General features: G+C 53.8%; 1 protein-coding gene across 3 annotated transcripts in view; it reads left to right on the top strand.

Moving 5' to 3' along the window:
* Window positions 1-12,719, top strand: part of NHSL3 (NHS like 3) — a 58,238-nt gene extending 45,519 nt beyond the window's left edge. For all 3 annotated transcript variants that reach the window (XM_081203900.1, XM_081203901.1, XM_081203902.1), the window contains exons 2-7: window positions 712-867; window positions 2,360-2,415; window positions 4,410-4,530; window positions 4,829-4,945; window positions 6,013-9,159; window positions 9,827-12,719. In XM_081203900.1, the coding sequence (XP_081060026.1) occupies window positions 712-867; window positions 2,360-2,415; window positions 4,410-4,530; window positions 4,829-4,945; window positions 6,013-9,159; window positions 9,827-9,849 (3,620 nt within the window). In that variant the 3' untranslated portion in view covers window positions 9,850-12,719. The remainder of the gene's footprint in view (window positions 1-711; window positions 868-2,359; window positions 2,416-4,409; window positions 4,531-4,828; window positions 4,946-6,012; window positions 9,160-9,826) is intronic.
* The last annotated feature ends 772 nt before the right edge of the window (window positions 12,720-13,491 follow it).

The raw sequence follows: 13,491 nt of genomic DNA, 5'->3' as shown, positions 1-13,491 counted from the left end.
TGGTAGTGATGACAATGGTCTCAACCATAATTGTAGAAGTTGTGACAGCTGATAGTAATTAGCTGTTTATAACTGTGGTGTTATGACATAACTGTGGTGTTGTGACAGTGTAATCATTGTGACAATGATTATGTATTGATAAAAAGATTAGATGTCCACATTCCTATGTCTCTGGGTTAGCGGCACCATTCCTTGCCTTTGCGGGATCGTGGCTATCCACATTTTACTGCGGGGCAACTGAGTCTAAGACTTGCCCCTGCCTTATGGACAGGGTGCTCCACCAGCAGTGATGAAGTGTGCGGTGTGTGTGTGTTTGTAATCGGTTGAAAGCCTTTCTTCCTGGTGCTCAGGATTTGGCACCTAGGGTGCCTGGATTTAGTTTCTAGCCTGGGAAGGTTTCAGTTGGTGGAGCCAGATCTCAATGGTAGCACACCTGCCTTGCATGCAGAAGGTCCCAGAAGGTTTGACTTCCTGGCACCGCTGGCTAAGAGACTCAGCTCGCAGTTGATGGGCAAGACTCTGCCTGATGCCATGGAGAACCATTGCCACTTAGAGCGAGCCATGCAGGACTATGTGGGCAAGTAGCCCAGCCTGATGAGTTTACACCTCCTTTTTGAATTGTGCTGTGGTGGCAGATCTTGGTGGAACAGAAATCCACCCGTTGTTCTTATTACATCAGGGATTCCAGGATTCTCCCCTTTCTCTTTCCAGGGGCTGCCAAGGCTGAAAATGAGAAGCGTCTGAGTGTCCAGTACAAGGCAAGGGACGAGCGGCCTGACAATGTTTTCTTCCCCAGCAACCGACCTCCACACCTTGAGGAGCTACATATCCAGGCCCAGGCTGGGCTCAAGTCATTGCAGAACCAAGGTACTGGGTTGCGGAGTTGGCAGGAGGGAGTGAATGGGGACGGATGTGTTAGGATGGACACTTAGGCCATTTTGTCTCTGAGCCCTCATAGAATCATAGAGTTGGAAGGGACCACAAGGGTCGTCTCATTCAACCTTTTGCAGTGCAGAAATCATTGGCCCAACGTGAGGCTCGGAGCCATGAGATTAAGAGTCTCATGCTCTACTGATTGAGCCATTTGCTCTGTTTTCCTTTCATAATACTCTTGACGCAAAACCTCCCTGGCCCAGGGTCCTCTGGGTGGGGAGCAGTTGTTTCTTTGCTCTCTGTTGTCACTTGGGATGCTAAACTATAGCATCACCCCTCCCTCACGGTAAATGGTACTCCTGTTCAGAACAGCCTGGGACTGGGCTCTTGCGAAACCACAGCTTAGTTCGGTCAGAAACAAGTAGCTGTGTTGGCCTGATAGGAGAAAAACTGCAGAGACAGTTAAAATTGTGCCTGGCTCAAAATGCAGCATGCAAACTGTAGGGCAGGGTCACCGATGTAGTGGCCACTAGGTGTTGCTAGACTACAAATCCCATCATCCCTCAATATTGACCATGCACAGAACTCTACCACAGGCAGTGTGTGTGTGTGTGTGTGTGTGTGTGTGTGTGTGTGTGTGTTTGTGTTTGTTTGTTTTGTGGGGTGGAATACAAGGGGAAAATATAAGAAATCTCTTAACACAGATACCTCCCCCCCTTTTTAATTAAATACAAACTAGCAACCATTTGGCCTAATGTGTAACTTGAAAGTTTGAGTGGTGCAGAATAGCTTTGTGTGGGCTTCTCAAAACAGATCAGCATCCTGTCCCAGCTGAATCTGAATCAAGCTTTGTGCCCTGAGCTGATTTATAGGGTCTGGGCTTAGGCCTGGAATTTGCCACCAAAAAAGCAACCACCTCTGTGTACATGCAAAGTACATTTCTGATTTCCGTAACTGCTAAAGAACTGCACCCTCCACGAGCACACCTGAGCCAATGGGAAGAGGTCCCTCTGCTCCAGGCATGGTACATCATGTTTAGAACTGTGGCTGTGAGGAGTCCCATCTGCCTCCTTATACTACTGGGTGGGGTTCCTCCCTCTGCCCCTGATTGTGGTTCTGCCCACGCTGGAGATCAAACAGCACCTGCCAAGCATGGAAAGGCGGTTGCAGCTGCGCAGTGCCGGATGGGCAGGTTGCCGTCTCAGAGCAGAGTCCAGTGCCTGTGAGGCCAGTGGCCTGCCTGCCAGGGAGAGCGGCTGCCTGCTCTCTTCCTCTGAGGCTGGGCTGGGTCATGAGCAGGATCTCCAGGAGGGTTCTTGAGAAGCCCCTTCCCTCCCAGGACAGCAGGAGAGGCAAGCAGGTGGGAGACTATTCCTTCCTGCGTTCTCTTCTCTGCTCTCCGCTCCCGGCACTCTGGATCAGCGCTTAGTGGCCTCCAGCCCTCCCCGGGCTGGCAGACGATGTTTTTTCTGCTGTTGCCTTTCAGAGAAACACAAGCAGAGCAAGAGGGTCTGGGACCACAGCGACACCAGCAGCATCCAGGTAAGCCGGTTGCATGTCAGGCAGCAGCTTGCGTTGCCCTCTTTCCTCCACAACCCCCAGGTGCCGTTGCATATTTTCCATTGGCCTGTGTTGTGCTAACTTGCAGCGTCTTCACCACCACACCTGCCACCCTGAGGATAAGATACCCGGGAAGCCTTGGGGTTGTTTTCCCATACCCCTCTTCCCTCCGCTGCAAACAGAAAAGCATTTGTGCTGTGTTCCTCCAGCCGCGGCATCCTCTTTATAAAATGATCCTGATTTTGCACAATATGAGATCAAGAGCTGATCTTGTGCCTTCTTGAAATTGCCCAGAGGTGGATGAGGGAGTCTGGCAGCTGATGGACCCTGCAGTGGGACCTGGGATCGCTCGGGAAGGTCTTCTTGTGGAAGGAGCCAGCAAATGCGGAGCCTCCACCAGCACCGAACTCGGGTGGGGTGAAAGCTGGCCTCTTCTCTTCTGTTTATCTTGGCTGCAACCTGGTGGACTTTGTCCCCAGCACTTCCCTGCAGCTGCACTTCCCTCCTCCTGGCTGCTGATTCCAGCAAATCCTGCCTTCAGCTCTGCTTTCCTCGCAGATGACCCTTCCTGAAGGGGTCTTTGCTTCTTGCTCATGTAGCCCTTTTGGAGTTCAGGGAATAAAACTAGACAGGTTAGAAAGAGGAAGCCAGACTTCAGCAGAGAAGACTCTTCTGACCTCTTTGTTCCTCGTGTTCTAGGTTATGCAGAATAGGTGAGAAACACCTCTCTCTGTGTTGCACAAAGCAGTACCAAATCTGTGATTATTAATCAAAAAAAGCTTTAAATCTTGTATCTTTTTTTTTTTAAAAAAAGAAACAATGTTCCGGCTGATTGGCAAACCATATTGGAATATCCCCTTTTCTTCTCAAAAATATATTTGGTTGTGCAAAGGAATTTGAAGCAGCAAACATGTTCTGGCCACTTGAGTGTTCAAGTGGACAGCTGGTGCTAAATTGAAATTCTGTAACCTGACAGTAAAACAAACCAAGAAACCGAATTCTGCAATCTGCATGAAGTATGTAAAGCCCCCATTCCTCTGGCTTTTGAGATTTCAGCAGGCTTTCCAGAGCACCGTCAAGCATTTCCACACAGCCACAGGGCCTAGAAAATTTAAAAAGAGCACTTGAGACTCTTAGCTTCCTGCTGCACCCCGTGCCACATCCTTTGTTTACATGGAATGGCAGGGCTTACGATGTCCTGATCATATAGCTGAGGAATACTGGCTAAGTGGGAAACAAGCACCCAGGCCTTGTCATTGTCGGAGAGCATGCCTGCGGTTGGAGCTTCACCGACTGTTTTTACAAATGTGCAAAACCAAGGCAACTTCTGATGTGCCCTTTTACACTGATTTCATGGTCCTTTAATCAGAAAGGAGTTTGTGCCCTTGAAAGCAATGCCAAGGCCGGCCCAATGGCTTGGCTTCTGTCAAGCTGCGCCACCTGGCGGACAGGAAGGATGGTCCTGTCTGCAACTTGCTCCCTCGCTCATTTCATAGAATCAGAGAACTGTAGAGTTGTAAGGGACCATCAAGGGCCATCTCCATGCAATGCAGGAATCTTTTGCCCAATGTGGGGCTTGAATCCACAGCACTGAGATTAGAAGAGTCTCATGCTTTACTGACTGAGCAATTAATGCTTCTGTTTTTTTACGGAGGCAAGAGGGGGGCACAGCAGGCAGACTCCTAGGGGCTGCCGCCTCCTTGCCTTTGGAAGGATCCTGGGTAGGTTGGATGTCCATGCCTGTGAGACCCATCTCTGGGCTCCAAGGGGGGACCTTCTATTAAGGTTACCAGATTTTTTTCAATGAATCTGGGGACACTTTCCAACTTCAATGGATTTTGTATGGGGATTGATTATAAATCCGGGGACTGTCCCTGGGAAACAGGAACATCTGGTAAGCTTACCTTCTATGGGTGAACAGGACTTGGTGGGAAATTTACCCTCTTGCCTTCATTTCCTCCCCTCTCGGCATGCAGTCTTCCCGCTCATCCACAGAGGGTGACGACCTCTCGATCCGGAGTCAGACCCCATCATGTGCCACGGAAAGCACCTCCGAGGATGCCCTCTCGGTGCGCTCAGAGATGATCCAGAGGAAAGGTACTACTGCCAGAAGCCTTGGGTTCAGGAGCTGGGCTTGGTGCAAGGAGGGAAACTGCAGCTGTTTTTTCCAGAGACCACCACAACCCCTCGCAAAAATTCAGAGGGTCTGCTTGAAGGAAGGGTCAAATGCAAAGTTGAGCTGTGAAATATGCCTGTGTTGGGAATAAGCAGAGATGAGAAACTTTGCACATTAAGGCCCTCCACATTGGCAGACGTGAGCCATTTGACAGAGCATGCAAGGTTGGATATAAGGTCTCTACTCCTTCCTTTAATTCATTCTCACCCTCCATTTTAGGCTCCACCTTTCGGCCACATGATTCGTTCCCCAAATCCTCAGCAAAGGGCGAGAAGAGGAAGAAAGAGCGGAGAACTACTGTTCTGGGTCTCCCCCAACATGTGCAGAAAGAGCTGGGTAAGCCCAGTCAGCTTGGCAACTTAAAATGTAAAAACAGTTTGGCTGCAAAGGGGGGCGGGATCTGCTTTTTCTCTGCAAAATCTGAATTTGAAAAGTGGAAAAACCGCAATCAGGGTGACTGATGGAAACTGGATAAGCATGCATGGACTTAAGTGCACACTTGAGTCTGGCGGTGTAAGCTGGGAAACTGCTTTGGCCAAACTTGTGGATTGTTAGGCTTGGCTGGGTTTGGAAAAGTGATTTGTGCACACTTGAGGTGGGATGAGATGTGGGAGCAGGGAGAGGCTTAGGAAGCTAGATGCTGTTTTGGGGCAGAAGTCTAATGAGAAACACAGATGTCTGGTTAAATATATGCAAAGCATATGCTTTGTACTCTTAACATGCAAAATGAGTTAAAATATTAAACCTCAGCAGCACAACTATGTGAGTTAGTAACTGCGGGGGTTTGCTTCCAAGGGTTCCGAAAATGTGTATGCTCAAAACACTTGGAACTGCTCCCGTGTCAGCATCCCTTCCAGAGCCTGTGCGCTGAGCAGGCCTTGACTTCCAAGCAAGGCTAAGAGCTTAAAAGCCCTTCCTGCACTGTGAAAATGAGGCACAATAGAGCTTTTAAGCTCTCTGCATTGCATGCATTTAACATGTGCATTTTGAACCGGCCTGCCTTCAACTGTGCAAGGTTTAAATGACACACGTTAACTGCGCATAAGATGCCACCATGCTATATTTTGCAAGGTGGAGACTGGAAGTTGAGAGGGAGTTGTCATGTTCCTGGTCATCCACTGAGCTGATGGCTCACTTGGTTCTGGGACCCTTCCAGCACCAGGACAGACCCTCCCTTTTCCTCCCATTCTCTTCTCCTGGCTGGTGGGACCCAGGAGCTTCAGCATGCAGTTTTGGTGTCCAACCGCTGGGACTTCCTTCTCCATCTTATCAGTTACCCAATAAGGTGACTGAGAAGCATTTATGGGACTTGAGAGCACTGAAGTTCATTTCTTCTGCTTGTGCTATATAGTTTTTCCCCACTGGCCCCTCATTCCTTATTTCCTTTGTATTATCTGCTTCAGGCCTGAGCAACGGATATGAGGCGAAGAAACGCCCGGGCAGCATTGCTGTCCGACCTGATGCGACCTCTCCGGCCCTCTCGAATGGTGGTGAGGTCCACGGCAATGCCATCCATATCCCCACCGTTGATGGGAAACTACGGCCCACCGCCATCCCCAAGGGTGGTGCCCGCGTCTCCCTGCAGGCCCTGGAGGCCCTGGAGGCCGACACCACCCTCCAGCGCCACATCAACTGCGTCTACTACGACGACTCACTCCTGGGGCGCAAGACGGCGGCGAAGCTGTCCCCCTTGGCCAGGCCCAAGTCTCTGGCTGTGCCCTGGATGACCACCCAGCCAGGCTCCCCCGAGCTGCTGGGCCCCGTCATGTCCATCTCTCCGCAGGGCACCTACCTGTCGAAGATCATCCCCAACGCTGTCATGCCTCCCATGGTGGACGTCATCGCCCTCTCGCGTAACAAGGTGCGCACGCTGAGCCGCTGCAGCCTCTCAACTGCCAGCCCAGCTTCTGTGCGCTCGGTGGGACGCTTCCCTTCTGGCCCCCGCAGCCGCGAGCACTCCTCCTCCAGTGACAACTGGAGCCATTCCCAGTCCACAGAAACCATCGTTTCGAACACCTCCACCATCTCCTCACACGGGGGCACCGACAGCAGGAAAGGCGAGGCCAGGCCCGAAGGGCAGGTACGGGGGGCGGCTAGGCCCGACTTGGACCAGCTCAGTACCTTCAGCTCCATGAGCGGCACCAGCTCAAACTGCCACGGCGGCAAGGCCGCCCCTGCCTCCCACCTCCTTGGGGTGCGGCCCCCCGGAAGCAGCGGGCGGGCCTCCCCTGCCTACAGCACCGGCAGCGCGGCGGAGGGCTCAGACAGCATGAGCGTGCGGAGCGACCGTTCCTCCACCCGCAGCGTCTCCCTCAGGAAGATGAAGAGAGCCCCCGCACCCCCGCGCAGGACGTACTCCCTGCACAAGAAGGCTCAGCAGCTGGAGGCTGAGGGGGCACCCAGAGCGATGGGCCTGCCCCCCATGCCAGAGCGCAGGCCCCCACGGGAAGGCAGCGAGGCGTGGGCTGCGGGGCGGCTAGGGAGCCCCAGCCTAACCGGGGACGACGAAGTGTTCTCCCCCTCCTCGCAGAGCGAGACCAGCAGCCTCCGTTCTGACAGCCTGGCCTGCTCTCCCAGCGTCTCTCACCGGAGCCCGACTATCCGAGAGGAGGGGCAAGTGGATGAGACGTCGGAAGTCCCCTCAAAGCACAGCTCCCCCGACCACTTTGGCCGCACGATGTCGCCCTCCAGCGGGTACTCGAGTCAGAGTGGCACGCCCACCCTCCACACCAAGGGCCTCGTGGCCCACGCCTCACCCTCCGGGAAGAAGAGGCCCCAACCAAAGAAGCCGGAGCGGGTCTGCTCCCTGCAATCCCCGGGGCCCTCCGTCTCCTCCTCCCTGACATCCTTGTCCTCCTCTGCCTCGGATCCAGCCGCTGTGGAGGGGACGGCCCCGCCTTCAGCAGGAGCCTCTGCCAACGCTGCCCCCGCTCTGAATAAAATGGACAGGTTCCTTATCCCTCCTCACCCCAAGGTGCCAGCTCCCTTCTCCCCTCCACCCACCCAGGGCCAACTGGTGGAACCCAAACCTGCCATTGCCCCAGCCCCCGCGGGCCAACCTCACCAGCAGCCCGCTGTCCTCACGAAAGCTAGTCACGGGTCGCCTCCTCCATCGCCCCCTCCAGCCTACCACCCGCCACCACCCCCAGCAAAGAAGGCCAGTGCCATTCCGGAGGCCCCAGCTGCCCCTACACCTTCTGAGACCGTGCCGGACGCTCCTGCGGATCCTCTGTGGCCCCCTCCGCCCCCACCCGTGCCCGACGCCCATGACCTCTCCATGGCCGACTTTCCTCCCCCGGACGAGGCCTACTTTGTGCCGCCCCTGCCAGAGCCCCAGCTGCAGGCTGTGGGGACACCCTCCTTTCAAGTCACTGTGGCAGCTGCTGCGGAGAAGGAGCAGCCGGCCAACCAAAGAGCAGCCCTTGCGGAGGAGGGCCAAGTGCTGGCCTCTTCGCCCTCCTTCTCCACAAGAGTGTCCTCCAAGATCCAGCAGCAGGGGGCGCCGGACGCCGCACCACTGCCAGCTCCTCAAGCAGAGCCGCTGCCACCTCCTAAGTTCCCCGCGGCAGGAGAAACTTCCCTCCACTGGAAGCCCACTGGCCCGGCAGCAGCAACCTCCAGCCTCCAAGCCCAGCCCAGCCTTAAGAAGCCTGCCGCCAGCGCCCACCCCGACCTCAAGAAAGAGCCGGCGTCTCGCAGCAAGAGCAACTCCACGCCAAAGGAGGACGCCAGCCTCCCCATTGTGACCCCTTCCCTGCTGCAGATGGTCCGCCTGCGCTCGGTCCACATGGACACCCACGCCCCTGCTGCGAGCCCAGCGGCAGCCAACCCCGTGGCGGAGCAGAACGGGCCGAGCACTGGGGGCAGCGGGAAGCTGGGGCAGCCTGCCCCACAGAAGCCTGTCCGCAAGTCGCTCTCCTTGAGGGCCCCGAAGGACAGCAGCGGTCCATCTTCAAACCCCCTGCACGATGCCGTGCGCCTGAAGGCCTCCACGCTGTCTTCCAGAGACGCGCCAGGCCTCAGAGGGGCTGAGAGGAAGGCTGGCCACCGGCTGACGCTGCCGGCTTTCCCCACCGCAGCAGCTGCTCCTGCCGGCGAGGCGAAAGAGGACCAAGTGTCCCCCCACCACAAGTCCCCGGCTTCGACGGCCAGCTTCATCTTCGCCAAGAGCCCCAAGAAGCTGGTCATCGACACCTCGGCCTCCCCAGAGGCCCAGGCCAACCTGAAAAAGAACCTGGTTGCGGAACTGATGAATGTCTCTGGTCAGCGGTCCACGGCAGCCCTGGGGCTCCCCCAGCAGGGCTCAGGAAAACCCCAGGCCCGGAAAATCCCTCCGCCCATAGCCAGGAAGCCCTCGCTAGGGCCAGGCCAGCTGCCGTCTCCGCGGAGCCCCAAGCCAGCAGGAGCTGAGGAGTTGAGCTCCACCCTGCCAGTGGCTGGGGACAGGACTAAGAGTGAGGGGTCTGGTCACCAGGCCGCTCTCCTTGGGGATAGCAGTGACAGCCCCCCGGCAGGGCCTGCAACACCACTACAGAGCCCCCCAGCACAAGGTAAGGGGCTGAGCAGGGTGGGGATTGAGTGGTCCCAATTCAGCTATGGCAACACGCTTGATATTGGAAGGTCTGTCCTGGGGGTTGTTGGGCAACTGTTATTGACTGACCACGGTGCTTTATACTCACACCGTTTGACCAATGCAGGCCCTGATTTCTTGCCCTTTTTCTGCCAGTCATGTTGACTATGTCTCCAGATTCTCCCTGGGCAAGAACAGGAGGGGGTGGGTTGCCATCATGCCCTGCTTGGGGGCTCCTAGTAACAGGAAAAAGAATGCTATGCTGGAGAATTTTTTAAAAATCTAATTATGTATTTTGTTTTACAGTTGCCCAGTGATGTAAGTGCAGCATTACTGCTGTTTGTTACAGTGTAATCCTTCTTAAAATATAGTACAATTTCATCTTGCACATGGGTTATGTTCTGGGGGTGGTGCATATATGTAAAACGACACACCTGGTAGCATTTACCCCCACCCCCAAACAAGGCAGAGAGCTTTTAAGTTTTTGTCTCTGGTGTGGATTCTACATAGCTCTCTTGCTTCCTTTCTCCACAGCTGATTAACTGAGGTTGAGGGAGAGTTGTAGGCTTGGGAGGGGAGGTGCAGTCCCGTCGCAAGGCGCTGGATTCCAGCTCTGAAACCCATTGCCTCTGCTTTTCTCCTTGCAGATTTACAGGAGGAGATGGCCTGAAGGGAGACCCTGCAGCGTGGTTGCCCCTGAAATACAGGAATTGAAAATAAGTAACATACACAGAAAGGAAAAAAAAATCTCAGGGACCTGAGCAGGCCAGAGGAGGTCCTGGATGCGACGAAAAGGAAGACAAAACAGCCTTAGCCTCTGATGGCCTTGATATTTATGCAAAAATTGTGTTGGTTTCACTTTTTCTTCAGTAATACGGCTTTATTTTACATTCAGAGACAAAAGTAGCACAACACCTTTCCTTGCTGCCGCCTCCTCCCTCAATGGGGCAGCTTTTCTCAGCTGGGGTTTTACTTTTCCCATTGTGGGGTGGTTGTTTTTTTTTGGTGCATAAGGAAAATGGCTTTTAAGAACAATGGACAATGAGGACGGTTTGCGCTTCCTGCTCCCCCTGCCCCACCCCAAGGAGAAGCTGGCAGAGTCAAACCAACCTGGGCTGTGTGTGTGTGTGTGAGTGTGTGAGTGTGTGTGTCCGTCCCCCAGAAGAGCCCCCTCCCTTCTTTTCTCTTTGTGGTGGGGTTGGGAGCATCGCCTGCTTTTGCACCCCTGGAATTGTACAAAACAAGCACTTTCTCAAATCGAGGCTGGAGACTGCAAGGACGGCTGCTTATGGAGAGCTGCTTAGGCTTCCCAAATGCTGCTGGGGCCCAGATCCTTTCTGCTTCTCTCCTGTGTGCTCCTGCGAAGAGCTTGCACTGAAGGGACCCTGCAAGTTAGCCTTGCTGTTCTAGTGGTGGGCCCATGTGGTGATGTACCTGGCTAGCCCAGGTAGGGTTCCTTGGTGCAAACTGGTCCCTATCAGGCAACAGCTGATTCTGGGTGGAGGGTGAGCTGCACCCTTCCCGTGGGAGACAGCTAGGAGGGGACCTAGTATAATTCCACCATAGCACAAATAGGGACACATAATTGTTCTACTCTTTCTCCTTTTTCAGATGCCACTTACGTTACCTTCTTTGTGCCTAGAACAAGGGTGGGTTGTCTCCTTGAGGGTCCAGGTACGAGAAACCTTTTGAGAGGCTCACAAGACCTAAACTGCCTAGCAGGGCATGTGCAAGAGGTGTGTGCTGGTCTAGCTGGTTGGTGCCTTTAGCAAACAGCTGGGGTGGGGGGAGACTTGGCGGGAGGGGCAGCCAGAGCCCCTTGGAGCTTAGCTCTTCACTGCCAAAACGCTAAAGGTCCGGGGCATTTTGCAGCAAAACATTCCAGGCCTAGAGCATCCTACCTTGGAGCAAGGGGATTGAATGGGTGATTCGGGGTGGGGTAGGGTGGGCAAAGGCTCTTCCATTCGGCAAGCAAAGCTCTCCTCCTCCTTCCCATTCAGCATGGTGGATGTGGTGTGATTCTGGCTTTGGCAGTATCATTTTCTTTGGTGAATTTGAAACTTCCTGGAGGGGAAGGGATGGCAGGAGGTCATCAGGTAAGTATTAAGGCAGCTTTGAAAGCCAGCCTGGGTCAGGGGTGTGTGTGCATCCCTTGTGAGAAGCCCGCTGGCTTGCAGAGTCCAGCTTCACCCAGGGCACACCTGCTGCTACAGGCAAATAGTGTGTTGAAGTGGATATGGTTGCCCACCTCTCATCGTCGGTGGCGTGTTGCCCTGATGTTGGCCACGGAAAGGTGCAAACTCTGCAAGCGGTGCCAGGGGCAGGGTAGAACCCCTCTACTCCCAGTTGCTACATGAAGCTACCAAGAAGGGCTGGGCATCCCAGGGGCACTACTAAACCTCTGAGGAACACAATAATTCATTCAAAGGGTTTGTAGGGTGACTACGTGCTCTGAGTGTGCATAATCTTTGATGGCAAAAGGGCGTTGGATGGTTGCTGCCGGCCAGGGTAGACCGAGCCATCTTTGCCAAGTTGCTGCCTTCCAGATGTTCAGGAATGGCAACTCCCACCAGCCCCTGCCAGAGCAGCTGCTTCTGCTGCTGGGAATTGTGATCCAAAACACCCAGAATGTAAGTTAGGAAAGGGCTGGAATAGAGCACTGAGCTGACCAGGCAACATGGTCTGAAGTAGTTGCCTGCGTTTGAAAAGCCCTGCTCCGAAATGTGATGGCAGGTGATGTTTTTTAGGTACCCCAAACTTGTGGCTGTTCATTCATTTTGCCTCCCCCCCCCAGCCTAGGGCCATTATTAGGTGGCAAGGTGGGAGACTAAGCTGTGTGTTGCCACCATACCGACCCCCCCCCCGCTCCTGCCCCCACCAACCTGCCTCCTTTTCCTGGTGCTGTACTTACAACCGTGTGTGCCTGATGTTACAAACCCCAGCAGTGAGCCTCTCCCAGGAAGCACTCTTTTCCTCTGCTGGAGACCCCCCCCCCCGAACACCTTCTCCAGGCTACATCAGCTGTCAGGAGCTCACGCCTAGCTTAAGAGGCTTTCCTTCTCACCCCTCAAGCGGGGTGGGGGGGGGGAATATGGTAATTTCCCTCTGAACCTCAAGTTACTCTTACCCCAAGGCTGCAGCCTCCTCCCAGATTGTTCTGCCAAGAGCCAACACAGCACTTTGAAGGCAGGAGAACAGACAAATCAGAAGAGGAGTTTGGTGGGGGTGGGGGTGCCCCAGTGGGGCTGGGCACAGCATTTAGAAATGACACCAAGCACCTGAATTTGTCCCCCACCCTCAATGCCTTTGTTTTCTATTCTTTAGGAGCATTAGACAACTGATTTATATAGACTTTTGAAGAAGAAGAAAATCTTGGGTCATTTGCTTTTGATTTTCCCCCTCATGATTGTAAAACAGGAGTGGGGGAGGGAGATACCTTTGAGAAAGGGATGAGAGGGGGAAAGATGGTGAAATACATTTTTAAAGACTGTCTTTGTAAAGATAAATTAAAGCTTGCTTGCTTGCTTGCTGTCTCTCTTACCTTTTCGCTGTGGTGTGAATATATTTGCTGTGGGAGGATGAGATATTTTATTACCAACAAGAAAAAGGGAAGAGTCTGGAGTGTGTCTGTGCGGAAGGTGCTGGGGTGCAATGGAGGAATCCCAAGAGCAGCCAGGGCAAGTGAGGTCTAACCTAAGTTTACCAGATTCCCTCCCCCCCCCCATGAATCCGGGGACACTTTTCAACTTCCTACTAAATAGATGGATTTTGTCAGGCGACTGATTTGTAAATCCAGGGACTGTCCCCAGGAAAAGGGAATGTCTGGTAACCTTAGTCTAACCAGCACGTCCTGCCAGAGGCCATGAGGCAGAGGGGATGCAGTAAGTGTGTGCAACCATCCGCAAGTGATCAACCCACTTGCCGACCATCCTGCCTGATCAAGCAGAAGTTTCTCTGTCTTCCATCTGGTGGGGATGGGAAGGCGGCTTTGCAGCCTATTCCAGTCCAAGCAATGTTATCCCCCCCCCCCCAAGTGAACAGAGTTTGCAGCTGAGTGCATGAATGCACATCATGCCGGCTGGAGCTAATGGTGGTTGTAGTCCAGAACAAACCTCCGTAAGCATAAAAAATGCAAGTGTGCCGGTTACAGCAAACGGAGGTTTGCTCAAATCCCTCTCATTAAGCATGTACAGGCTCACTCACAATAAAAGCAACGTCTCCGAGTGCTACCACAGTAAATATTCCTTATGGAATAAGCTGAAGTGAAGGCCCAAGACAGGTGTTGATCATAATGTGAGCTGCGCACAGGTGG

The sequence above is a fragment of the Podarcis bocagei genome (genome assembly GCF_964188305.1).
Source record: "Podarcis bocagei genome assembly, chromosome: 7".
NCBI lineage: Eukaryota > Metazoa > Chordata > Lepidosauria > Squamata > Lacertidae > Podarcis > Podarcis bocagei.
Note: the sequence above shows the minus strand (reverse complement) of the source record. Positions and strands in the feature narration are given on the sequence as shown.